Here is a 26,609-nt window from a genome sequence, read left to right on the forward strand (position 1 = left end):
TAGCCTGTGTACCAGGTCGACCAGCTGACCCTGAGCTCTGGGGAGCCTAGCCTGCGTCCTGGGTCAGCAAGCCAAGCTGACCCTGAGCTCTGGGGAGCCTTGCCCGTGTACTGGGTCGACCAGCTGACCCTGAGCTCTGGGGAGCCTAGCCTGTGTCCCAGGTCAGCAAGCCAAGCTGACCCTGAGCTCTGGGGAGCCTAGCCTGCGTCCCGGGTCAGCAAGCCAAGCTGACCCTGAGCTCTGGGGAGTCTTGCCCATGCACCGGGTCGACCAGCTGGCCCATTGCAGGAGTAGCTCTGTTTAAAGGCCTTGGGTTTCTACCAAGCATCTCTGAACAAACCCTCTGGGTAGTCTGCTGGACTTGGCCTCCCAGCAGCCTGTGGCTGTAAATGTTTAGTAGAATCAAAAATGTCTCAGATGGCCAATGGAGAAGTTGATCCTCGGCTCCGCCCAGAGACACTCTGAGTGGGCAGGTCCGGCGTGAGACCGGGAGGTCTGCCTTCCAAACAACTGACTTACACTCTGAGTATCTTTATGAAAGTGAATACCGCCTAGTGTAAACAGCTCCCGACTGTCTCAAACTGAGTTTAGGACAGTCCCAAAGTCTCCCTTTATTTTTGAACTGAAGGATGGGGTCCAGTGTCCTTACATGGACTCTGAAAAGGCTAACATGCAGAGTTTAGGGTTTGGAAGGGAGGAGACAGCATGATGGGGGTGGACAAAATCTGGTTTGTGACCTTGGGCGTGAGTGACCCTCACCGTGGGCACCAGAGAGCCACCCCCTCCAAATGTAAGACGGTTCTTTAATCCAGAACTGGGTTCCGTTAAGTAAACAGAGTAAATACAAGCAGGAGGAGAAAATGAGTTCAGAGAAAAGTCCGACTCCACCAACCTGAGCAGTAGTAATCGGCCACCTTGTGGTAACCATAGCAACAGAGAACACTCTGGAACAGACACAATTAAAGATTGCATTTCGTTAGAAGGAAGCAAACACATAGATTCCCAAATTTTACCTTCCAAAGAATATTATTTCATCGAGTTCAAAGTCTACACCTTTTATCCAAGAAAAAACCAACTCCAAGTTGGAGGTTGTGGAATGGTCCTCAGAAGCATCTCCAAGTGCCCGCCGCTATCACACCACCATGTGCAGCACCGAATGTGTGTTAAGTGCCCACTGCCGTCACACCACCATGCCCAGCACCGAATGTGTGTTATGTGTCGCCAATGAAACGTGTTTGGCCTGGTTTGGAGGAAGACTCACTGACTTATCCCACGATATGAAGTGCCCTCTGACCCAGCCTGGGGACTTGTGCCGAGGACCCAACACTTTGTGTTTTGTGTTTGGAACAGAAAACAAACCCAATGGGCTTTCCCAGGGCCGGGTGCCCTTTCCCATCCCTGAGGGTGCGCAGCAGAGATTCTAAGGAATGAGGAAGGACTTCATTATGGGGCTGAAGGCAGATATTCGGACCGAGATCCCAGGGAGACCGGCCTCCTTGCAGGGACCTGAGTCCTGCATCCTTCCTGTCAATTCCTGATGTTCCTTTCTCATGCACCCTTCTCCCCTTTATGCTATGACACCACTGATTCCTTTAGAATTTCAAAATCACGGTGCAGAGGGAGCTCTTGCTGTCAAACTAGCTTGGCTCTCAGAAGCACTGTATTTTGCCGACATGAAAACCAAAACCCAGAGTTTATGATGCGCTCAGAGCCACGCCATCCCTGAAAGGCAAGGCTGCAGCCCCGCCTCCAGACATCCCACTGGGGGTGGTCTCCATGGTGACCATGTCCTGAGAAGCCAGCATGGCCCCGTCCCTAAAAATGCCTCAGATATGCTCTCTGACTTCAACTTCAATCATGTGAGTACTGATGTCATCTCCGCTTCATAGAGGAAGAGACCCAGGCTGGAGCATGTGCGTTTGTACAGGCATGAGTGACAGCTGAGAGGCTGTCCCTGGATTGTCCCCAGTCTTTCTCATCCCCAAGGCATTTGAGTTCATGTTCATGGTCCAAACACGTCACCCACCGCCTCAGCCTAACACCAGCACCTATCACCACTTTGTCCTGTGCAGTAACTTCAATGAAATCCAAGTTACAGGTGCTGCTTCTACCCTCTGAGTATGTATGACACTGAGAGCTGGGGTCAGGGAAAGGATGTTTGCTCCATAGCTCACCTGCCACCAGGGGTATGTGAACACGCCCACAGAAACTGGCTGCACTGGCTGGAGGGAATGTCTGGATTTTTGGTCGACGAGAAAGTGATCAGTTTGCAGCGCTGTGGTGGAGACTCATGAACGAGCTCTGAGAACCTTCAGCGATGAAGTTGACAGCAGGGAGCCCACGTGCTCCAGGGCTCAGTCCTCTCTTGGTGTGTTTGTTTGTAGATGTGTGGGGGTTCGGTGACACCCAGAGGTGTGCTTAGAGGTCCTGGTCGTGTGTGCCTGCTCCTACGTTACAATCACCAGACAGCCATGTAGCAAATCGGGCTCTCTGGTGGTGGGACTTGAGCTTTAAAAGGTCCCTGGTAACTCTGAGTGGAGCCAGGTTTGCAAACCAGACACCTTGGAACAGAGGTTTTCAAATGTCAGCGTGCTCGCCTAGGGAACGCTTGTTAACGTGTCCGGGTGGTTTTCTCAAGAGGCAGAGGCGAAGCCCCACACACTTGATCATGCTGCCGGGTGGACCCAGACCCAGGAATCTGCATTTTTAGCAGACACGCTGGATGATTCCGATGCACGTATGTGGTCCATGGACCACACTGTGAGACGCTCTGCCACGGCAGCAAGCTCTGAGAGCAGCCTCAAGTTTCCATCTGGCAAGTCCTGAGGAGCGGAGGGAGCTAATTAGCTCCAGTATTTTTAGCTCAGGGAACAGCTCTGCAGAACTCAGCAGCCCAGTCCAAACAAGGAATGATTCTTCCATAACTGCTCATTAGAGGACCCTGAACATATGGCAAATGCACAGTCAGTGTCGACTGAGGAGTTTTCGACATCAGCCCCATCGACTCCATGTGGCATCTGAGTGCCGTGCATTAACATGCCTCCGCCTTCGCTTCTAGCCCCGCTTTAATACTTGTATCGAAGGCACAGCATCCTGGGATTCCTCGTGTGTCTTCGGGATTGTCAAACCAGGAGATATATTTAGAGCCGTCTTGCAAAGAGCACAGAATTTCAGTAGACGCAGAACTGCCAAGCCGGCAGGAACTGTCACGATGACGCATGCAGCCAGCAGCTTTTCCCTCTGAATTACCAGGACAGCCTCAAGGCTGCCTTTATCCTCAAGGAGTTTTTCTCCTTTCGACACTGCCCACAGAATCTTCAGCAACCTATTACCCTTGGCCCGTCGGCAGCCAGAGAGAACACCCTCCTCCACCCCGTGCACCGAGGTCCCTGCCTTCATGCACACGGTTTTGTCCTTGCCTGCAGACAATACGTTCCCGTCTCATTCCAGTGGATTCCTCCCATCCACCGTGACAAATAAACTCACATTAAATCAAATAAATGTCGTTTTAGGATCACCTGTATTTTTCTTTAAGGATGCCCTACGTTTTGAAATCTTTTAAAACTGAGAATTCTCGTGACATTCATAGATGATAATAAAATCTGTTATTTGATCTGAAAATTGAAGCGCCACCCCATCATTTTCAAGAGTTCTTTTTGTCTCAAGGATACAAATTTGTGTACATTTGAATTCAGGATACTGAATTTTTTGTTGTTTGCATCTACTTTACCCCCTAATCTGGGAAGCTATACCCTAGTAACTATGGCCTGATTTGGGAGGCTGCGAATGGGTCCCTGATATGTTCGTGGGATTATTGAGACATTCCTAGGTCATTAAAGTTCATGTAGCCGCACATATATAAAACCAATGATTACAGGGCTTGTTCAACATTTGTTTCAGTATGCGCTTTGTAAGCCTTTATTCTACCTCTCCTGACTTGGTGGAAAACGGTCTTTCCAGCCTCTTGGCCTCCAGTTTTCTCCTCCTGCCCTGTGTTCACTGAACCTACGAGTCATGGCCCTGCTCAGCCCCAGCACCCTCTCCACTGCCCTTAAGCTGGACACGCAGCACCTGCCAACAAACAGCACTGTCTGACTGTGGCGTGTGATGTCACCCCGAGGCTGGGGAAGAGGCAGGCGCCGTGTGCTGTAGGAGCTGAGGTGCACAGATGGTGCCTCAGCAGCCTGGTTGCTTCGTGAGTCCTTCTTGGAGACGTGCTCAACACAGTCCCCCTCCCCCCTCCCCTATATGTTTTCAGACTCCTCCCCGGGTCCTCATTGGATTTCTCGCGCCTTCCCCTGGTTAAACTGAGGATGTAATTTCTCGTTCTCCCCTGTCAGTAGGCTCGCTCACGAGGCAACAGTAACGAGGGAAACCATGTGTCCTGGTTTGTCTTGAACGGACGGCTCCAGACAAGCAGTCTGTGCCTGTCTCTCCAACGTGATTACCGATCACTCCACTTTCTCTGTGTCTGTTTGGGTGGCAAATTATATGGTCACAGTGGCATGGTGTTTGGTAATTCCGGATTGAGAAGACATCAGAGAGGCCGGTGAGGAGGATGATCTTCCAGACCTTGTTATCTGGAAGTGTGGGGCGGACCATGGTGGTGCCTGAGTACCCCTGGTGTGTGTGTGTGTGTGTGTGTGTGTGTGTGTGTGTGTGTGTGTGGTGTCCAGCTGAACACAACCCACTGGGTTCTCTGGAGGCACTCCCAGGGCTGTGATGCAAGCCCCAGCCTGTCGCTCACCCAGGATGAATCTTCCAGAAAGAGGCAGCCAAGGGGATGGAAAACAAGCTGGAGTGAGAGCAGGATACGCGGCCTCTACCAGAATCCCCCCTCTTCCTATCCTCAGTGTCCACGTGGCCAGGGACTGCCTGTGTGTCTGAGGCATTGACCGTCTCCTTTGCAACTGAAAAATGAAAGCAAAGGCCTCTGAGAATAAGCAAAGGAGAGGCTGAGAATGGCTGAGGGGAGGGTCTCAAGAAACAGAAATACCAGCCATCTCAGAAGTGGAGTGGGAGGGTCAGCGGGGAGGCACAGAAGCAACCTCCCACAGAGCCTGGTAAGACGTGCAGGGGAAACAGTAATGTGAGTGAGAATGAAACCTTCAAAGATGGTCCTGAAAACGAGAGAGCAGACCGCACTGGAGCCAAGCTTCGGGGGGTAGGAAGTACCGCAGGAAGCATGCCAGTGCAGATGGCACGTCGGCTGGGGCCGCCGGGCAAGAGGGCGCTCAGCCCATTTCTACCCACTGGATTCCAGAATCTCCTCTGGTCACCAGCGGCCTGGATTACCGATTGTCTTACCCACAAAGGCTTTGTTTCAAGGGACCCTGTGGGTTCAGAGCTGTCGGCGTGAAGCTGAGTCCGCCTTGGATGCAGCATGCTGGGTTTCGGAGGTGGGAGCGCGGCTGTCAGGCGTAGAGAAGCCTCGATCGCATGTGACTGGGAGGAGCACCCCCGGGACCCGGCGATTCGTCCTCCGGCGCTCAGTTCCGGCGGCGCTAAGCCTCCCCGTGGACCGCTGCGCCCTGGTCCTGTCTTCACGGAGCTGCGGCTCTGTGCCCACCTCCAGGGAAGCCACAGCCCCCACTTCTCATCCGGCCGCAGCCAACTGAGGCCGACTTCCGAGCGTGGGGAGGGGCGGTTTTGACGCCTCGTCAGAGAGTCTGAGCAGGCGGACTCGAGAGGCGAGGGGAACGGCTGAAGTGCAAGTGGAGGTGAGGGAATGGCTGCGTCAGGATGCGCTGGGCAGACGGCAACGTGTTAAACAGTTCCTGACGGAGTTGGGGGGCGGGGGGCCTGGATCAGGTTCAGAGGGACTAGGAGGAAGGGAGTGAGAGAAAGGGCCCCGGGTCCAGACCTCCCTCCCGCGTGTGAGCACGGAGGGTTCCTGCTGCAGGGTAGCGAGTCAGGAGGCACTGGGACGACAGGTGATGAGTGGTCGCCTTAGACTCGGATCAGCGGGCCAGAGTAGCCATGGGGTGATGGTGAGCAGGAGACGGGAAACGGAGGACTGGAAACGTCACATGAGCGTGGGTCGGGGGAGACGGACCTGCCGAAAATCAGTCATCCATTTAGCATCACGTGACACACGCTATAGCGACTTAACGAGTAAAGCCGCGAAGGGAGAGGAGGGACCGCCTGGACTTCTCAGCCCTGCCCTTCGGCAGAGGCCTGGCGGGGGCACACAGCCGGGCCCCGGGCTCACCCTCTCATAAAGCCGGGACAGGCCGCTGCTGGTCCTTACGTTGTGCTGATAAAGCTCCAAGTGAGCCCTCCATCCGTCAGCGCCCTTCCCCAGAGGAGAGAACCAGACATTTACGCTCCATCTCCCTGCCCTGTCCTTGAAGTGAGTCCCGTGCACTCACTGTTCGTTGCCACGAGGAACCAGGGCTCAGGGTCCTGAGATACATTCAGAGAGGTGGCAGAGAAGCTGGTGAGCTGCATACAAGGAAGTGGTGCGGAAGAAGCTCAGCCTGTGTAGCTGAAAGTGAGCGACCTTCCCCCTGGTGACCCCCTCGGTGACCTCCTTCCTCTCCACGTCCTGCTGTGTCCCCAGGACCACTGGGGTTCTGTGCGGTTCCCCGAAACCTTGATGGCATTGGCTGACAGCCGGTCTTGTGCAGGGTGGGAGCTAGTTGTGGCTCTGGCATAGACCTTCTTAGTTCTTCTTAATATTGCTCTCTTGAGTGTGGATCTATCGGTATCCTTTCTGGCTGCTAAAGAAGAGGCGGCTTAGGGTGGGAGAAGCTTTCTGACCAGCATGTTACAGTGGCAACAATGTGAAGCCATGTGGGAAGAAAGACCCTGACTTCCCACGTCTGTTTCTTTGACATTATGTGACCTTGGACCGACCAGTTTGTGTCTCTGAGCCTCTGTCTCTTTATTTAAAAGAAGAATCAAAGAGAAACTTAGCCCAGTCATGGGAGCGGGTGTTGTGAGGGTCACGTTAAAGGATATAGCAAATGGTTTACAAATTCTGAAGACATCCATGATGTCAGGAGGTTTTATTTATTTTTGCCTTGCATCTCCACGAGGCTGATCCTACAGGCAGTGTATGCAGGCGAGAAGAGACACAAAGGCGGACAAGGGAAAAGAAAACGCCGTGTCCTCAAGTGAGGTCAGGAAACAGTCGGCAGCACAGAGAGGGCGGAGGAGAAGTCGGCAGCCTGGAAGAGCGGGGACGTAGGGTGTCATCTCTTAGTGGCCGCCACACTGAGGACAGGCAGTGATGGAGCCGGGGAGAGGTCAGGGCACGTGGGCATGTGTCCTTGAAGATCAGTTAGGAAGGAGGGAAAGCCTCCTGAACCGCTTCCTTTGAATGTCTTCCCTGCACCCTATGACTGATATCATTTGTCTCCAGAAGATGACCCTAAGACACATGGACACGCTCCTTGAATTGCAGTGTCTGAGTGGAGACACAGGAAATGACTAAAAGAAAATTACTCAGCTATTCCTGGATGTCAGAGGTGTTCCTGCTTTGGGTATTTGGGAACGTGACCCGAATCACAGCTGAAAGTTGTGCTGTTCATCTCGGAAACTTAAGAGCTTTATTTAGAGGCATCCTCAGCTTTAATCCTGTTGTTTTCAGGCTCAGATGTTCTCAGAGTCACTGATCTCTGGAGAGCTTTGTGGGTGAAGGACCCAGAGGATGAGACATTCTCTATTAAGAAGTTTGATGAATGGGGTTGGTCAAAAAACAATGCATTAGAGGTTCTTGGGGCTGGATGTAACACCAAGAGCAGAACTAGATGTTTGGAGAGACTACAGGTTCGAGGGGAAATCTACTCTCTTAAATTTTATGGACTTCGCTGATGGTTCAGAGGTAAAGAATGGGCCTGCAATGCAGGAGACCCAAGTTCGATCCCTGGGTGGGAAACATTCCCTGGAGAAGGAAATGACAATCCACTCCAGTATTCTTGCCTCCAGAATCCAACGGACAGAGGAATATGGTAGGCTACAGTCCATAGGGTTGCAAAAGGGTTGGACATGCCTGCATGACTGAGCATACTCTCTGAAATTTAGAAAGTCTGGTGGAAAAACAGTGATTCCTGGAGGAAAGGAGTTGAGATACAAGTATTGAATACTGAGGTCTTTTCTTTGCTTTTGTGGTCGCAGCTGTCTGCTCTGTGTTACTTTTGCCGATGGTTACACGGAAACAGCATACGCAACCCGGAGGACAAGGGACATTTTGTTTATGCAGAGTCATTTCCTAACATTTATCTTACATCAGAGCACCGAAGCATCTTTTTCTTTCTTTTACTAAATATTTCAATCTATTTCTAGTTAGTGGGGGCCCTCTAGAAAATGTTTCCTTTTAAATCAATATAGCATGAAGTTTGACTTCATGATCAGTCAGTGGATCAGTTCAGATGTTCAGTTGTGTCCGACTCTTTTCGACCCCATGGACCGAAGATGCCAGGCCTCCCTGTCCATCACCACCTCCCAGACTTTACCCAAACTCACGTCCATTGAGTCAGTGATGCCATCAAACCATCTCATCCTCTGTCGTCCCCTTCTCCTCCCGCCTTCAATCTTTCCCAGCATCAGGGTCTTTTCCAGTGAGTCAGCTCTTCACATCAAGTGGCCAAAATATTGGAGTTTCAGCTTCAGCATAAGTCCTTCCAATGAACACTCAGGACTGATCTCCCTTTAGGATGGACTGGTTGGATCTCCTTGCAGTCCAAGGGACTCTCATGAGTCTTCTCTGACACCACAGTTCAAAAGCATCAATTCTTCATGCTGCTGCTGCTGCTGCTAAGTTGCTTCCGTCGTGTCTGACTCCGTGCAACCCCATAGACAGCAGCCCACCAGGCTCCCCCGTCTCTGGGATTCTCCAGGCAAGAACACTGGAGTGGGTTGCCATTGCCTTCTCCAATGCATGAAAGTGAAAAGTGAAAGTGAAGTCTCTCAGTCATGTCCGACTCTTCGCTATCCCATAGACTGCAGCCTACCAGGCTCCTCCGTCCATGGGATTTTCCAGGCAAGAGTACTGGAATGGGTTGCCAAATTCTTCAGGAGACAATATCAAATAAGTCAGCCGAGTATGAGGAGATGTATACCAAGTGCAGTCACTAGACCCCAGAGGTGACCATGACCTTGTGCTTGGCGGAAGGAGCAGCTTCTCTGGGAGGACTGGGCTCTTCAGGAACCTTTCCGTCATCATCAACCTCTACATCAGGACTTGAGATTCACAGAGACCAGGCCAGATGTTCTGGCATGATGCCAAGTCATTGGGGGTAGAGCCCAATAAAAGACAGGAATGAAACAGGAGATTAAGAGTCTAGCAGAGACCAACTCTGTCACAAGATGGGATTTCTCCAGAATCTAGGAGAGGAAGCAGTGTGGACTCTGCGTGCAGGGGGACATCACCAACTGTGTCACCGTCAGCAGCTTGTCAGACGTGACACCCTGAGGCTTGAGCACCCAGATCCAGGCTTCAGTGCCTGCACGGTTAAACATAGGCACGAGACAGGACAGAGGTAGGGAGGGCAGGGGTGCAGGCCCCCCTGGGACCCGAGGGGCTCTATGAACAGGGGGGGATGTAGAGTCCCCGGGCTCAGTGTCACCATGGCGTTCTCCTGCACGCCCCTGCAAACTCTGCGTCCACACTTCCAGGGGCCTGGACGCCTTGCCAGTCTAGCTTTCGTCACCAGCAGTCAGCATCATTGGGCTGAGATGAGTTCCTTGTCACGTGAACTTGTCAATGCTGTCCTCCAGCGTGGAGGAAATGAGAACAGGCCTGTTGGCACTTACTCCCGGGGCTGTTTGAAACCGAGAATCAGCCCTCCGGCTGCCCTCGGGCTTCTCTCTTCTGCGCAGACCACCTGCCCTGGGTGTCCCTCACCCGGCTTTCTGTCCAGACTCCCGCTGACCTGGGCATCTTCTCTAGAGCATTTCGGCCCATGGGTCTCACTCCTCAAAAGACCGAGAACCCTCAGCTGGGCCCGTTTCTCCACTAAGTGAAAGGGTTTCCGGGCAGGATATTCATCATTTCTTCCCAGTAAGACCCTACGAACTGGTTAGCTCTTATCTCATCAGATATTAGAGATGCGCTTGCTTGTTTTCATTACTCAGAGAAGGATCTGGATGGACTATTCGGGGAGCCTTTGGCAGACCCTGAAGCCCCCTCTGGGTCAAGAGCCGTCCTCAGAGCGGGTGTTGAGGGCTTCTTGGAGGAACGGCAGCTGCTCTGTGAGGGTTGACCCTGGCCCTGGTCTAACCGTGTGGATGGAGGGCATCCACAACCAGGAGGGCAGGTTGTTCAGCAGAACATGTGAGGACCGAGTCTTAGGAACACACCACGTGAGTGTGGAGACTCGTGACATGGTTTTGAAAAAACAGAGTAGGTTTCCTCGCCTCACTTCTCCCCACTGACCGAGGGGGCACCAGGGCTTCAGGCTTAATTATCTGGTCTTTGCTGCTTTCCTGAAAGGTTGTCAGGGACACAAGGCAGCCGTGGAAGGTGCTGGGTGTGTCTGGTGCCTTGGTCCTGACTGTCACAAGTGTCTAGACTCATCAACTCGAACAAATCACATACGTGCAGTGCCTTTTTTGTAACTTTTAAAATTAATTAATTCATGTGGCTTCATCGGGTCTCGCAGCATCGTGTGGGATCTTTTCATTGCAGGACACAGACTCTCTAGTCGTGGCATGGGCTCAGTAGTTGTGGTGCTTGGCCTCAGTAGTTGTGGTGCTTGCGCTCAGTAGTTGTGGTGCTTGCGCTCAGTAGTTTGTGGTGCTTGGGCTCAGTAGTTGTGGTGCTTGGGCTTAGTTGCTGGAAGGTGTGTGTGATCTTAGTTCCCCGACCAGGGATCAAACCCCGGTCCCCTGCACTCCAAGGTGGATTCTTAACCACTGAACGACCAGGGAAGTCACCTACATGCAGTATTTGATGTGTCAATTACTCCTCCATAAAGCTGCTCTCAAAAAGGTTTTGAGGGAACATCTACAGAATGTCACAGAAGGATCATGAGCAGTGCGCGAGAATCCGTCATGGTCCAGGGAACGTTGGCTTGGGTTTGGGAGGCAGGTTGCTTGCTTTCTCCTGGGGCTGGCTGTGTGTTAATTCTTAGGGGAACTGGTATTGCCGGCTGGAAGCCAATGAAATTCCTTCTCTTTTGGTAACAGAACCTTCAAAACTGTGAGGAGATAGACCCTCTGGGTAAATGCTTATTTTCTCCAATTTTAAAACCAAGACATCTTACCTTTTCCAGCTACTTTTTTTAGAGTTTTTATTTTCTCCCTTCAGATTTCTATTGTTTTCACTCATCAGCGTGCATCTTGCACGGATAGTTTCCCTTCTCTGTTTACCACCTGGTTTCCACACCTCACGTTCTTCCCCGCCCAGTCTGACTTTCCCGTGTTAATCTTCCCTAGCGCCTTTGGCATCTGTTCACCTCACGGTCCTGTATCTTATGTCTTCAGCCGTGTATCATTCCATCCGTGGTGTCCTTGGTTCTAGCTTGGGAGAAGTTTACTCCGAGCTCATCTGTACCCTCTGATATGTTTAATTTCCTCGATAAATAGAAGAAAAAGTGAAAATATTCGTCCCTCCGTTGTGTCCGACTCTTTTTGACCCAGTGGACTGTAGCTCACCAGGCTCCTCTGTCTGTGGGATTCTCCAGGCAGGAATACTGGAGTGAGTTGCCATTTCCTCCTCCAGGGGATCTTCTCAACCCAGGGATCTAACCTGAGTCTCCTGCATTGCAGGCAGATTCTTTACCAGCTGAGCTAGTAGCGAAGCCCATAAATAAATAGAATGTAGGATCAGACAAGAAAGGGGAATCATGTCTGCTGGAGCCATCTGCCTAAGAATGCACACACCCATTCCAGGGCGTCCCTCACAGCAGCTCTCCAGCCTCTGCCTGAATCCCGTCAGTGCTGGGGAGCTCACCCCTGCAGGGGACCATCCACCTCATTATTGAAACACTTGTTATTCAGTCACTAAGTCATATCCGACTCTTTGTGACCCCATGGACTGCAGCACACCAGGCTTCCCTGTCCTTCACGTCACCCGGAGTTTGCTCAGATTCATGTCCACTGAGTCCGTGATGCCATCCAGCCATTTCATCCTCTGTCATCCCCTTCTCCAGAGGTGGTGCTGGCCGCAGCCAGTCCAGAGGGCAACAATCTCAGTTGTTTTCCTGTCTTCTCCCACCCTTGGAAGAGGTCAGCTCCAACCTTGCCATTCTCTGTGGAATTCCTGGTTTTTTTACAGCCCAAAAGTGTGGACAAAAAAAGAATTTTGTGGATTCGGTACAGTGCTAGTAGCTAGACTATATAGTTCTTAAAATTTAAACATGAGCATTCTTGATTCCTTTCTCATGGCTTACATTTCCTCAGCAAATACTCACAGCTCTTACTTCTCAGGCTCACAGGTTAAGTAATTTGTCTGAGTTCACCCATCAAATGATGCGCAGGCTGGGAATTGAACATATGTCTTAGTATAAAACTAAATACATATGTCTTAGTATAAAACTGAGTTGTAGTTATAGTGGATACACAGGAGTGCCTGCATCCTACTCCCAAACTATTCCAAACTAGCACAGCCACCCACAGCTCCCGACCCTTGTGATAAAGGACTTCTCCAGGCCTTGGGGAGGAGGGGAGTTCTGGCCAGAGGCTGGAAGGTCACCTGGAAGGTCATTGTGATAACTCAGGCATCAAACTAGGGCATTGTTACTGAGGGTGGAAATTGTGCTGTGAATTTAAGGTTCATTCCAAAGTCACAGTCCAGTGAAATTTGGAAACCAGTTGTACCTGGACAGTAGGAAAGGAGGAAGGAATAGGAGTGGTTGGAGCTGATTCCAAGATGCTTCTACCGAGAGACCAGATACATGCAAGAACATAAAAGGGAATCCTCTAGGGGACTTCCCTGGCAGTCCAGTGGCTAAGACTCCACACTTCCAGTGCAGGAGGTGCAGGTTCGATCCCTGGAGGGGGAACTAAGATCCACGTGCTGCACAGTGCAGCCAAAGGAAAAAAAGAGAGAATTTTTAGGAGAAGAATTTATTTGGTTTTCAAAATATTGAATGTGCTATGACAATTTGGAGCAAAAACATGCTGAAAGGCCCAACATAAGCCAAAATATGAGCTTAGAAGTCAAGTAGATCAAGCATGAAAATATGAACTCAGGACGACGTCACATAAGGAAGCAATGTCCTTCCAGACCAAGAGTGCAGACCAACGAGGGGAACTTGCGTGGGTGGCAGGTTGGTGCCTGCATCCGTTCAAGGGGTCTGCAGAGCAGAAAGGACAGGCAGGGAGGAGACCGAGGCCAGTGACCTGCCTGGGAACGAAGAGGGGAGAAGGATTCCTGTGGCCTTTGTCACGCACTGCAGAGTGAGCCAGCGGGCTGGAAAATAAGACGCTGTCGTGCACGGCAGTGGGACAGACACGCAGAGGTGGCACTATGAGAACGTCGGGAGGATGATGCAGTGGGCTTGAAGCGATGGAAAGTGATGCAGTGCAGACTTTCCTTATAAAGTACCATGCTAGTTAAAGAGAAGGAATTTGGGGGAGGAGGGAAATGGCCAAGGATTTTTTTCATGTGGGAGATTTTAATTCAACAGATCAGAGAGACAAAACCATGGAGAGGGAGTGATGAAAAATATGTGCTGTGTGTGTGTGTGTGTGTGCACGCACACTCAGTTGTGACCAACTCTCTGCAACCCTGTGGACTGTACCCGCCAGGCTCCTCTGTCCTTGGGATTCTCCAGGCAAGAATACTGGAGTGGGTTGCCATACCCTCCTGCAGGGGATCTTCCCAACCCAGGGATCGAACCCGTGTCTCTTGCATTTCCTGTGTTGGCAGGCGGGTTCTTTACCATTAGAGCCACCTGGGAAGCCTGATGAAAAATATAAGGTGGGGTAATTTGTGGTAGAAGAGTTGATAATCAAGTTCAACAGGAAGCAGAAGGGAATGGGGTCAAGGTCTCAGAAGTTAGTCTTAGAGAAGAACACGGTAGCTTCTCTTGTAGGAGAGGCAGGATGGACAGGGGTCTGAAGCAGGGCATTTGCCTTAGGGATGACGAATGGGCGATGGATTTGAGAAGGACTTGAGAAATTATTTCAGCACCATTTGGGGATATATGGAATTGAGCCAGAGGAGGAAGGAGGCAAATAATGGAGTTAAGAAAAACTCAGTTTTCAGCTCAGTTTACTGAGGGGATGAGGGAGCCACCACCAACCAGGATAGGAAATACGAAAGGAAAGCTAGGTTTTAAGGGTTGTTGAAAAGTTTCTTTCGGAGAATATTGAGTCTGGGGTGCCTGTGAACCTAAGGTGGAGAAAGAAGTCAGTGGGGGAGTCTGATACACTGGCCTACCGTTGAGGAAACAGGTCCATGAAATTAATATTCAGGTAACCATGGTTTAAGACTATAAGAGTGGGAGATTTCATAGAGGGAGGGCATAAAGTGAGTCCATCTCAGTGTACCTGGTGAGGCTGCAGTGGGAAAGACCAGAGGGAAGTCAAAGTCGGTGTTTCTCAGAGGGTGATGTGGGAGAGGATAAGAAAGCAGGCTGCGCACAGAGTGATGCTTCAGAAATATTAAAGTGAAAGTCGCTCAGTCATGTCCAGCTCTTTGCGACTGTATAGTCCATGGGATTCTCCAGGCCAGAATACTGGAGTGGGTCGTCGTTCCCTTCTCCGGGGGATCTCCCCAACCCAGGCATCAAACCTGTGTCTCCTGCATTGTAGGTGAATTCTTTACCAGCTGAGCCATCAGGGAAGCCCTCAGATATATTAGATGTAGGCCAAATATGAACCTAGCCCAAAAAATTGGGTTATTTTTCCAAATCATTGAATGCCGATGTCAACTATATTGTATGATACATTAAAAAAAAAAGAAACAATATGATGAAATTGCTTTTCCATCTTGTGAATGGTATTTTGGGTAACAGATTTTCATGTGTTTACTTTCCAAGGGAAATTTGATGGTGTGGGAAGAAACCTTATATTCATAAACTTCTAAAAGTTCACTCACACAAAAATAACAATGCAGTCTTACTAACTTCCAGCTCTTTGTACTTTTTTCCATGATCAGAAGTATTTAGAGTCTGTTTTAAAGAAAGATGCATAAATACAAGAGAGAGAGAGTCCACACACAGACACACAAAAGGCTTTTATCTCAAATTCTTTCAGGGAGATGTAACTTTTTTTTTTTAATGTCTTTCAAGATGAGGCATTGTGCAAATGAAAACACTTGAAATTTGTCCTCTTTCAAAGTTTTCTTTGTGGTTCTTTCGGCTCCAGGTTGAGGGAACATTTTGCAGAGGAGAATGGTATTTGATTGTTTCATCTTGGAGCGCTGAGAAAATCACTTCATCTTCCTCCTACTTCCCCGTTTTTTAAGAGTAGCTCTTGAGTCATAATTGCAGTTTCATGCTGAAGGCTCTTCATTTGCATCCACGGTTTACCCTGGAATGCTTCTTTTACATACGTACTTGGCACATAGGTACTCCAGCTTCAGGTTTTATCTGTCTCTACTTCTTGACTCTCTTTCATCTTGTTTGAATCTTTCTAATTAGTGGTTTCATTTTCTAGATATTCTGTTACATTTCCCATCCCTATAGGCTTGTTTTTTTTCTTCCTGCCTGACAGAACAGAGGCAGAATTGTAAATGGACAGCTCTCTCATCGTTTTATTCTATTATCCTTATTAGGTTATTTTAGTTTTGTCTTCCTTTTTCTCTTTGGTCCCACTCAGAAGATATCCACAGAGTTGAATTTCAGGGTCATTTGCAGGCATATTTAAAGAGGTGTGAAGATGTAAGTCTAGGGGTTTGGGAATGTCATAACCAGAGAATGAACTGAAATCACTATTTCCAGATGGGCCAAATAAATAGGGCTTCGACCAAGCAAGAAGTACGTGTCCTTACTTTGCATATGTATTACAGCTGTTGGTATCCTGGATTTTTCAGTTGACAACAACCAACTTGGACTTGTAACTTGAGAATTAAGAGCTGTACCCTTTGTTCAGGCAATTTCCATCATGTGCTTAGAGAGAAACAGATCTCAAGTATTACGGGTTTGATTGAGTCTTCCTATCCAAAAGATAGGATAATAATACCCGGCCCATGCAGATTGAGCGCATTCACGGATGCTGAGGAGCTGGCGCACTGCCAGTGCATAGAACGTGCTCCAGAAATGCTCCCCGCTCTCCCAGCAGCGTCACGACCACCTCATCCCCTGTGCTCTGGACCGTTCTCTACGGGAACCTCAAAGGCTTTTTCCAAATGCTTTGGTCCATAATGCCCCCCACCCCTCAGCTCTTCTGTATGAACTCTTTGATAGGTAATTTGTCTGTTTGTTTTAGAAGTTGCTGAAAGGTTATAGGGAGGGAATCTAGAAACTCAGAAGTCTGTCCACTTCTGATTTAATAGTTAATCTTTATCATCTGGATTTAAACTAGATGTATTATTTACCAACTGCTGCGTGAGAAGCTATCCGAAACTTAGTGGCTTAAGACAACCAATACTTCCTGTCTCATGGTTACTGTGGATCAGTAACTCAGGACCATCTTAGATCTGAGTGGCCCCAGCTCACATCCTCTTATGAGGTTGTTCGTCAGGGCCGTGTCATCTGCAGGCCTGACTGGTGAGTGAAGAATCAATTTCCAAGCTTCCGTGTGCCTTGCTGGCTCATGGTCATCTCATGGGGGAGAACATTCGCTCGTCCCCTTGCGGTCACTTGAGTTTCTTCACAATCTGACAGCCATCCTTCTGCAGAGCAAACGCCCCGAGAAGGAGCTGGGAGGCCTCAGTACCGTTTACAGCCTGTGCAGAAGTATCGGGCCATCATTTCTGACCCCGTCGGGGTCACTGAGTTAGGACCCAGCCCTCCTCCTCTCCTCGTGCCTCCACCACTGCGCCATCCTCCACGCCCCTTGCAGGGCCTCACTTTCCCATTTGAGCAAACAGAGGTGCCGCCTGGGGTCACCGTGAAAATGGGGTGAGCCACGTAGCGTGAAAGGGCACTGTTGGGGAGACAGAACAGCCCAGCACAGATGCCGTGGCTGTAGAGAAACGGTCCAGGCCACCCAGCTTCCGCTCCCGTCTCCGTCCCCAGAGGCACCCTCTGTCAAAGCTCCCGGACCTCCAAGGGGCTCTCTGAGCGTCAGTCTGCTCAGGACACAGGGGCTGGGACCCCGGCCCCGCCTTCTCCTGGGGGAGCAGCACTGTAGCACTTCAGAACAGCAGCTCGGTCCTGGGGCGGGGGTGTGGGGGGAGTCCTGCTCAGATCGCTACAGGAGCGTGTGGTGTTCTTCGTCACGATTTTGCTCCTCCAAAGCTGTTTCTTCACACCTGGACCAGAGTTTCAACTAGACCCCCAGGCTGGATGACTGTCTCCTGCCCTTGAGCACACCATCCCAGGGCCCGGGGCTCTAGTGCAGGAGTCCTGGGGTCACTGGAAGCGAAATCTCTTTAGCAATTAAGTTCTGTTTTTTATTTTTATATCTGGGTCCTTTTTTCACCAAATAGCTGTGATCCCCTCGAGGTTAATCCGGGGGCCCAGACCAGGCGTGGAGTCGGGGGTGTTAGCAGACCCCCCCCATTTTCCTTTGCAGGCTCACGTCCGTCATTGCACCAAGCGTGTCCATATGCACACGCACTATGGTAGCTCTGTCTTCCTTGGCCTGCATGTCCCTCACCCGTTATCTTTAGAAAGCTGGTTTTAAAATGCCAGTCAGCAAGCGCTGGCCCACACAGGGCACCCTGTGTGGGTGCCTCAGAAGTTTCCAGAGCAAGGGAAAGTGAAATGCGGTTCTCACTTCATCCTTTCAGGGTAACCAACACATCACATTCCACACCACCCCTAAAGGGTGTCTCTCCAGAAAGCTAGAGAGGACAGAGGCCACGTTCTCCCTTCTTTGGGGGTGACCCTTGCATTCTAGTCACTGCATTTGGTTGGGGAGTAATCTCCTGGCTCAAGAGTTGAAGAGGGACATCTGAGACCCGAGGCTTACAGGAGTTTGGAAATACTACGTTCCCCTTGCAATGAGCTCTTAATTTATTGGCCACTCTCTGAAACTAAAACACGCACATCGAATTGTCCAGGGGACAGGAGTTTGCCCAGGTAAGCCCATCTTGGCTCTGGTATCACCGAGGGTACAGAGTGGACTCTGCCGGAGATTTCAGGGACCTCCCGCCGGGCCTGGGTTTCCCCATCTCTGGTCCAGCTGGCTGTCAGGAAGCCTCCAGTGAGCACTGCCCACGTTAGTTCTGTGCTAACATTAGTTGAGCTGGAAATCTCTGCCCCGATTTAATCACAAACCAGGTAGTCATGGAAATGACACCAAGCCTCTGGCTACCCAGTAAACCACATGCAAATGGTGGAAGTAAAGACTGACATGATATGCAAATTTACTTCCTGAGTAAATAAAAGACTTGGCTGCCTGGTCTCCTGACTACATGCTTTTTGGTCCAGGCTTGTTTATTAGGATTCACAGTGATTTGAAAAATATAATCACAACCATGATCTCAATGCTTGTTTTTTTGTTTCTTGTTTTTTTGTGTGTCTGTTTCAGATATATCAACACTCCTATACTGGATATTATGTCCTGAGCAAAATCCCTCATGGGTAAGATGGTTCTTTCATTTTCTTCTAATGAGGAATCTGCAGAACAGAGTGGGGTGGAACGCTGACTAGTTGCTTAATTCCTAGGGCAGGAAATACAGCACCTTAGCTTTTGACAGTGAAGTGTCCTGATGCTGTGGGAACCTCTGGGGTGCCCCCAGGCCCCGGGGTGGGGGTAGGGGTGTCAGTGAGTCCAGCTCCTCGCCCGTTAGTGAAGCCCCGTTCCCAGAGCAGCTGCGCCGCCTCCTGCTCTGGTGCCCAGGTTCCAGGTCCTGCAGGGTAAGGTGCTGCCCCGGCCCCCAATCACCAACCCCCCACCCTGTGATTTGTAATCACCTGCAGTCCCCCCAGGGCATGGTGATTCACCTTCTGACTCCCAGGGGGGTTCCCCGTTTATATACACAGTAGAAAGGGCAGCACCCTGAGCGCATCTTGTTTCTCAAAACGGGAAGACTTGGGACCCAGAAGTGTGAGTGGGAAGGAAAAGACATGAGTGCGTGATTTGGCAGAGTTTTCAGCTCTGGGTATACACAGCGGAGTGTGTTGTCAGGGGCTCATCTTTGGAATCCAGAGGTGTTGATTCGAGGTTAAAGTTGGATGAAGCCATTTGTTGAATTGGCGCATGGAAGACCAGTTGCAGAACAAGGAGAATGAGGCAAGGATGGCGTTTGCTTGCTTCCGTTTCTGTTTTTTCTTTCTCTCCGCTCCTCCCCCTCCTCCCTCCCCTCCTCAACCCACTACACTCCCCCTCCCCACACCCCCACACCGCCCTTCTTCTGTCCTCATCTCTACCTTCCACAGTTTCTCACTTTTTTTTGACAAGGTGAGGTACTCAGGAAATGTTCAAAGGCATTGGGTTGTGCTGCTGGCAATATTGTGTGGTTTCCCGGGATGACTTAGGGGAAGGCATCCTAATTTTCCTAAGCAAATGGAAACAAACAGCAGGAGTTGATTAAAAAAATATTGTTCTGTAGGAGAGCATTGATCACAGAATGGATGTTTCACAACTAAGTTGGGTAGAATATGGGCATATCCTTGGAAGACAAGCATGGATAAAATAACTTCATTTTGGACTTCAGATAAATAAAGGATGTGTGTAAATATGCGGCAAAATGTGATTAGTCGCTTCTGTTAGACTGTTAGAAAACTCAAGCCCCAAGAAACTAAAGATGACCCCCTGTCGTGAAAATAAAGTATGCATGGGCATGTTTTATTTAAAGCATAGTTCAGATAGAAACTCAAATGTCTTTCACAGAGGAGGGAGTATTCTATTATTTTTCAAGCAGATATGCACCTTCAAAGGTCACGGCCAGCAGGGGTATAATTATGCCTTGAGATTTATCTATCCCTTCTGGGAGCAATAGAATTTATCCTAGATGAAGGATAAATTTGTAAAACTCAAAACTCTAAAAGCATTTTGTGCTTGACACACGGTGCACATATTTCACTGCAGCAGGTGGCATTTAGGAGAAATACATCTCCTGGCATGAGTTTGCCAGACGGACTGCAAACCTGAGGGCAAGGTGGTCTGTGCTGAAGGCTTGGTTTCAGTGCTCACGATGAGGGGGATAATCTCCCCATAGGGGATGTCAGCAGAGAGTGAGCTGCTTTCCGTGTTTTTAAACAGTCGTGGTAATCAGCACTGCCTTCGCGTATTGGTTGAGTCTCATGCGTGTTCACCCTGGCACGTCGCTCTTGCGAGGAAATCGTCCTTCTCCTCCGTCCTGCCTTCTCGTGGCTGGTGTCCAGGAGACCTGGACTCCAACACAGCCTGGGCTCACCGTCCGCCTCAAACAGTCCCCTTGGGTGTTACACTGCAGCTGTAAAATCAGACTTTTACCGGTGCTGATTTATTGCTTTCCTAAGTGTTACTGAACCAAGCGTGGACTTGCTCGCCCAAGTGCAGTAAAGCCGACCTACTGACACCAGGTTGCGGTGAAGGAAAGTGCGCATTGATTGCAGGCGCCAAGCAAGGAGTTCAGACAGCTGGTGCTTAAAAGGCCCAGACTCCCTGCAGGCGCCAGGAAAAGGTTTTTAAAGACAGGGTGAGGGAGGGGGATCGTGGGTTATGCGACCAGCTCATGGACAGGCTTCTGACCGACTGGTGGTGAGGTAAGTAAGCGTCAACGTGTCCTTTTGGTTCCAACTGGTCTGGGGTCTCCATGCTTGTGTGCAGCTTACAGTTAACTTCTCCCAGCTTGTGGGGGCATCAGTATCTGCAACACAGCTCAGAGGACGTGGCTCAGAATACGATCCGTAGCCCTGGAGGAGGACCTAAAGGTCCTTGACTTTGGTTAATGGCTAAACTATTATTATGTTGCCTTGTTTGGCTTTTTTCCTTTCTTTTTGCATCTTCTCCGTTCTCTGATTAAATTTCCTCTTGGGAACTTGAGGGAAACCTAGGTAGGCTACAGGTTTTCTACAGACAAGAGGCAGGTGGAGAACATGGGTTGGGGAGGGTTCTCCTCCAGGAAGGCCCCATGGGGCCCCGCTCAGTTACATAAGGGCTTTCGTAGGATTGAAAGGTGTAACAGAGTGCTTGCTGCACTTACGGGAAACAGCCTCTGGTGGGTGAGGACGCCTGTGATTCATCTCCTCTCCATGTAAACTGAAGCGGCTCCGAAAATGGCGATCACTGTTTGACCGCCCAGCTCCTCCTCTTTAGCATAAGATCATTTTGTCGTTGTTCAGTCACTAAGTCGTGTCCCACTCTTCGCCTCTTTGTGACCCCATGGACTGCAGGACACCAGACTTCGCTGTCCTTCACCATCTCCCGGAGCTTGCTCAAACACATGTCTGTCGAGTCGGTGATGCCATCCAACCATCTCACCCACCGTTGTCCCCTTCTCTTCCTGCCCTCATTCTTTCCCAGCATCAGTGTATTTTCCAGTCAATCAGTTCTTCCCATCAGGTGGCCAAAGTATTGGAGCTTCGGCTTCAGCATCAGTCCTTCCAGTGAATATTCACGGTTGATTTCCTTTAGGATTGGCTGGTCATTTATGAACAATAAATGAATGAGTTTCAAGTATCATCAAAGTCTTCTTTGTATTAATGAGACAGTGGATTTCCAAACTGGGTGAGCCTTTAGACCTTGAGCTTATGCAGCTTCAGTGTCTGAGAGAGGCTTGTTGAGCTCAGTCAGTTGTACCAGGGCCCTGCCTGGTGGCCAGGCTAGAGCACAGCCCTGTAGGTGGGCTTGGGGTGGTGAGGAAAGCACAGTTGTCTCTTTAAATAGAAACGTCTCTATGAAAACATTTAAATTAGCATTTACTCATAGGGCAGAACATATGAGAGCTCCTCTTGATATTTCTGGAGACACAGACGTGTATCTTTTTCTCCCTTTTTCTTACCTCTCCTCTTATCCCTCTCTCCCTGCAGTCCCTCGCTTCCAGCCCAAGGCCATTCGAGCTGCAGGATGGGATTACTTGGCATTTATAACTTAGATTTTCTCCCTTAGCTTCAGGCTTTCCGAACAATCACAGAGATGAACCGAATTAATTTTTCAGCACCCCCTAAACTCTGGCTTCCTTCCTTTTTGCCAGTGATGGAAGGATCTGGGGTGGGTGAACCCTCTCTTCTGTCTCTCTCACGAGGGAGAAGGAGGCCTCCCTGACCCCTGTTTAACCCCCTCCATCCCCAGCTCTGACCTCCGCAGCTGGAGCCTGGGGTAGACCCCAGGGCACATGCAGTGGCTCGAGTCATAATGAGAACCCCGAGCTGGCTGAATTTTCATCTGTTGGAAGATCTGGAGCCTCATGGTAGGGGTGTTTGACTTTCACATACTAAATTTTCAAAAGTTGTGTCCTCAAAGGACATGTGTCTTTTACACAGACTAGTTTAGTAAGCCAGAATTAAAGCTAGTTAATTTTTAACATAGAGTGTTTTACTAAGTGTTTATATCGGAACTGCAGCAAAGTAGAGCAGCACTTGATGACAGAGACTGATAGAAATGCGAGCCAGATAAATGTCCTCTGTTAAGGGTCCATCGTGTGTTTTCGTAGCAGTTTTTGGTAGATTTGCTGTTTCTTGGAGTTTTCCTGACATGAGTTTTTTCTTGGGTTAGTTTTCCCTTTGACTTGAGTGCTTTTCTGTAAAAAATTATATTTGTATGTAATTTGCAGGTTTTCATATCTATTAGGATCATTCTGGAAATCAGATGGGCTAGAGAAACTCAACCCTTCCATAACAGACATCAATTTTAAGAAAAATTGGGCATACCCCGTAATCAGATAGCATTGGCATTTTGGAGTTTGGCAAACAGAGCAGTAATGGGACAGAGACTGAGACGCACGTGAAGCTCCCCTCGTGTGCACGCCGGGCGGCCTTCTGTCGATATTGTTGCCCTGACCTTGCTTACTTGCCTTTACCAAACAAACCGTACAAAATCGTACTCCTTTGGAATTCCGGTTGACTTATGAAGTCACATCTGCGAAAATGACGAGCTGAGACCTAGATTCCTTCTGCCCAGGGTTACTCTCGAACTTTACAGGCTGGGACATAGAAGAGCATTCTCTTTATTTAGAAGACAGATACCTGGGTTGAGAACACACCGCAGTGCCCAGCGCCTTGCCGGACCTCGTGACCCGGGAGTTACAGACCGAAGCCCTGGGGTCTCATGGACCTGAAGACGAGTCCCAGTTGGCAGCTGACCTTGGCCGTATGACCTCGAGAGCTGCTGTACTTCTACGGAGCTTCGCGTCCACACTCTTACAAGGATGCTAACAACAGTGCCCTCTTCGTAGGCACCCGATAAGAATCAAGGGGAATACATGTGCAGTGCACAGCAGAGAATTTTGCTCCGAGTGACTGCCTGGGAATGTTATTTCTTCGTATTGTAATATGTCCCCAATATGTATTTGTAGTCTCATAATTAAATTTTATCAGACTGTACTTTCTAGCCAGCTCAAATCCTTTCTGTTACAAGGAGAGGAATGATATAACCCCTACCATAATAAAATTCCCTTTAAAATTTTTTCAAAGCTAAGACCTGTTCCATGACACTCAGGTGATTAAAATGCCCTTGTGATTTTAATTTCTCTCTTAAAAGTAATGTCTGTAGCCTCAACGATCTACAATTCTCAGTGCTCAATAAGTTCTTTTTTTAATCTCATCTCAACCTGACTTGCTGCAATTAATTTCTAAGGCTTTCTTGTTTTGCTTTCAGTGGAAGCAGAAAAGATAAGTCAACAGTGAAGTGCTGTATTGAGCAACAAAGCATGGTTTCTATCCTTAAGGAGTTCAAAATCTTCTTGAAAAGGAAGGACTCAGACATATCAGTTGAGTTCAGTTCAGTTGCTCAGTCATGTCTGACTCTTTGCGACCCCGTGGACTGCAGCACACCAGGCCTCCCTGTCTATCACCAACTCCTGGCGTTTACTCAGACTCATGTCCATTGAGTTGGTGATGCCATCCAACCATCTCATCCTCTGTCGTCCCCTTCTCCTTCCACCTTCAATCTTTTCCAGCTCAGGGTCTTTTCCAATGAGTCAGTTTTTTGCATCAGGTGGTCAAAGTATTGGAGTTTCAGCTTCAGCATCAGTCCTTCCAGTGAATATTCAGTACTGATTTCCTTTAGGATGGACTGGTTGGAACTCCTTGCTTATATAACAATATAAAATTAAATGCCTCAAATGGGTATTTTAAACAATGAACACAAAAGAAGAGATGCCATAAAGAATCTCAAAAAGGAAGTCTGGCTTGAGCAAAGCCTTATAGTCGAGTAAGTTTTATTTTGTTTGGTTTAATAGATGGAGACTGAGAGGAGATATTCCAGGTCGGGTGAATCATTAAATGAGCTTGACCTTTTCAGTGAGCCAGCGTCTTCCTGGAATTAGTGGGGTGCCAGGCCAGGCCGGAGCAGGGCTGTTCTCCTGGGACTCTGCATGGGGAAAGACGGGATTGGGGGGGTCTGGGGTGAGCCTGGGGTGTGGAAGACCTAATCCCCAGCTGAGTGCCGTGGGTCTTTACAGGAAGAACACGCTGAACACCAAGCCTAAGAGAGACTCGGTGCAAACAGCAGGCTTAGGTTAGTTTTGTGTGTGTGTGTAGAGCGGAGGGCAGGGAAGGGGTGAGTAGGGCTTGGAGTCAGTTAGGGGGCCTGGCGGGGAGCAGGGCAGGCCTGCAGTGAGGGAGGGCTCAGTGGAGAAACCACCTGACTGTGATGGTGGGCGTGTGGCATCCTCTCAGAGAGTGAAGGCGGGTTTCAAGAGTTTATGTTCCATGCCCCTCACATTAAATCTTCGGGAGCCTGTGCCTTTTGTGAGTTGAGCCTGATGCGTGAGGAGATTCAAGGCAGCGAGTTTGCGAGGGCGGCGCTGAGAATCCCCAGCAGTGTCAGCAGCCCAACACCTCCTCCTCCAGGACGCTGCCGCTGGACACGTTCACTCTGCAGAGCTGCCAGGGGTTGCACCAACAGGATTGTCTGTGTATCTTTAGGAAGGGCCAACATGAGGCTGAAATATAAGAGAAAGAGCGTCCTTAGAGTGGCATTCTACGTGCCTCTAGCAAGGCCTGCAAGACTTCCCAGGTGGCCCCGTGGTAAAGCATCTGCCTGCCAATGCAGGAGATGCAAGTTCGATTCCTGGGTCAGGAAGATCCCCTGGAGAAGGAAATGACTACCCATTCCAGTATTCTTGCCTGGGAAATCCCATGGACAGAGGAGCTTGGTAGATTACAGTCCACGGGGTCACGGAAGAGTCAGACACGACTTAGAGACTAAACTCTCTCTCGGAAAGGGCAGGATCCTACCGTTACTGGCAGGCGCAGCATGTCAGCACTGCAGACAGCTCCGAGGCCTGCGGAGCTGGATCTTAGTTAAGCTGCTTCTCCTGCTCCCTCCCGGCGAAGTCTCCCTGCTTCTCTCCCTTCTTCCCCTGAATTACAAGCAGTTAGCAAGCACTATCAAAAGAATGAGCTTTAGAATCAAATCGATGTGAGAATAAATCCCCCGTCAGCCTCTTTACCTGTGTAATCATGGAAGAGTTACTTTGCTTCTCTGGGCACTATTACTCTGTCTATATAATGGAAATAAAATGCTTGACTCATGGGGTTCATGGAAAGGTTATGGAGTTCTGTAGGATATTGAAATGGTGCGTGTAAATACCTCTTTCGGTGTGCAGAAAGTCCTACAGGCTTCCTTCGTGGGGGAACCAAGGCCTCCCATTATGCAGCCAAATCTAATTAATCACTCTCCCCACAATTTCCCTGCCTCTGGACAGAAAGTAAATTTCATACTCTGTGCCAGCTCTGATCAATTCTAATGGCTTCCTGGAGCTCTGAGTTTAAAGTGTGCCTGTGCTCTTTGGGGGAGGACGCTGTGATCCATGCGTCTCGCCCGCAGTGAGGGGGGTGGGAGAAGGATGCACGTGATGCCTTCCAGTTGCAGGAAGCAGTCTTCCCTGGAGGACCAGTGATGCGCCGCCACTGCACGCAGACAGAAGGTGGTCCCGTCTTCGCTCGCTCTATCCTTTACCCCATCCCCACAACACGCCAGAAACGTAGGTGCCGCTGACCGTGCGACTGTGTCCAAATCCTTCCGATCCTTCAGGCCCTGACATCACAACCCTCTCCTCTAAAACTGCCTCCAGCCTCCCCGAGTTCCTGGAGTCAGATTGTCTCCCATTTCAGGCTGAAATGTATCCTTGCTTTAAATTGCTCTTTTGTTGTCAATATGTAATTGTTTCTGGACAGCATGTTTAGAAATGTTTTAATGTGCATTTACTGCCTGACCCGTTTCTCTCCTGAATTCTTACATGTCAGAGAGCAGGGTTTGCTGGGAGGGGCTTGGCTGTGTCCCGGGTATCTGTGGCCTGGGTGTGAGAACAGGGATGCCCAAGAATAACCGCCGGAGAGGCTGCCCCTGCAGGTCTGAGCTGTCGGGAGACAAAGCGTCAGCCATAGTCAAAGGCGGCCTGTTTCAACCAATCCTTTCCTTTGAGTCCTTTTCTGCCCTTAAAAGACCGCCCTCCATGTCTAAAGACTTTTAAACAAGCAAACCCGTTTGGAAATGAGGTGAAAAGATGGGGG

General features: G+C 49.7%; 1 protein-coding gene and 1 long non-coding RNA gene across 6 annotated transcripts in view; one reads left to right on the top strand and one right to left on the bottom strand.

Annotated features, from left to right (window-relative positions):
- DPP6 (dipeptidyl peptidase like 6) overlaps positions 1-26,609 on the top strand; it is a 1,065,758-nt gene that overhangs the window by 847,932 nt on the left and 191,217 nt on the right. For all 5 annotated transcript variants that reach the window (XM_024990441.2, XM_024990444.2, NM_174040.2 and 2 more), the window contains 1 exon segment: positions 18,535-18,587. In XM_024990441.2, the coding sequence (XP_024846209.1) occupies positions 18,535-18,587 (53 nt within the window).
- LOC132345159 (uncharacterized) lies at positions 24,282-26,235 on the bottom strand. Its single transcript, XR_009494300.1, has 2 exons — positions 24,736-26,235; positions 24,282-24,462 (listed from the first exon to the last, which is right to left on the bottom strand). It is a non-coding gene; the product is annotated as an uncharacterized lncRNA (long non-coding RNA).

Source organism: Bos taurus, chromosome 4 (genome assembly GCF_002263795.3).
Source record: "Bos taurus isolate L1 Dominette 01449 registration number 42190680 breed Hereford chromosome 4, ARS-UCD2.0, whole genome shotgun sequence".
NCBI lineage: Eukaryota > Metazoa > Chordata > Mammalia > Artiodactyla > Bovidae > Bos > Bos taurus.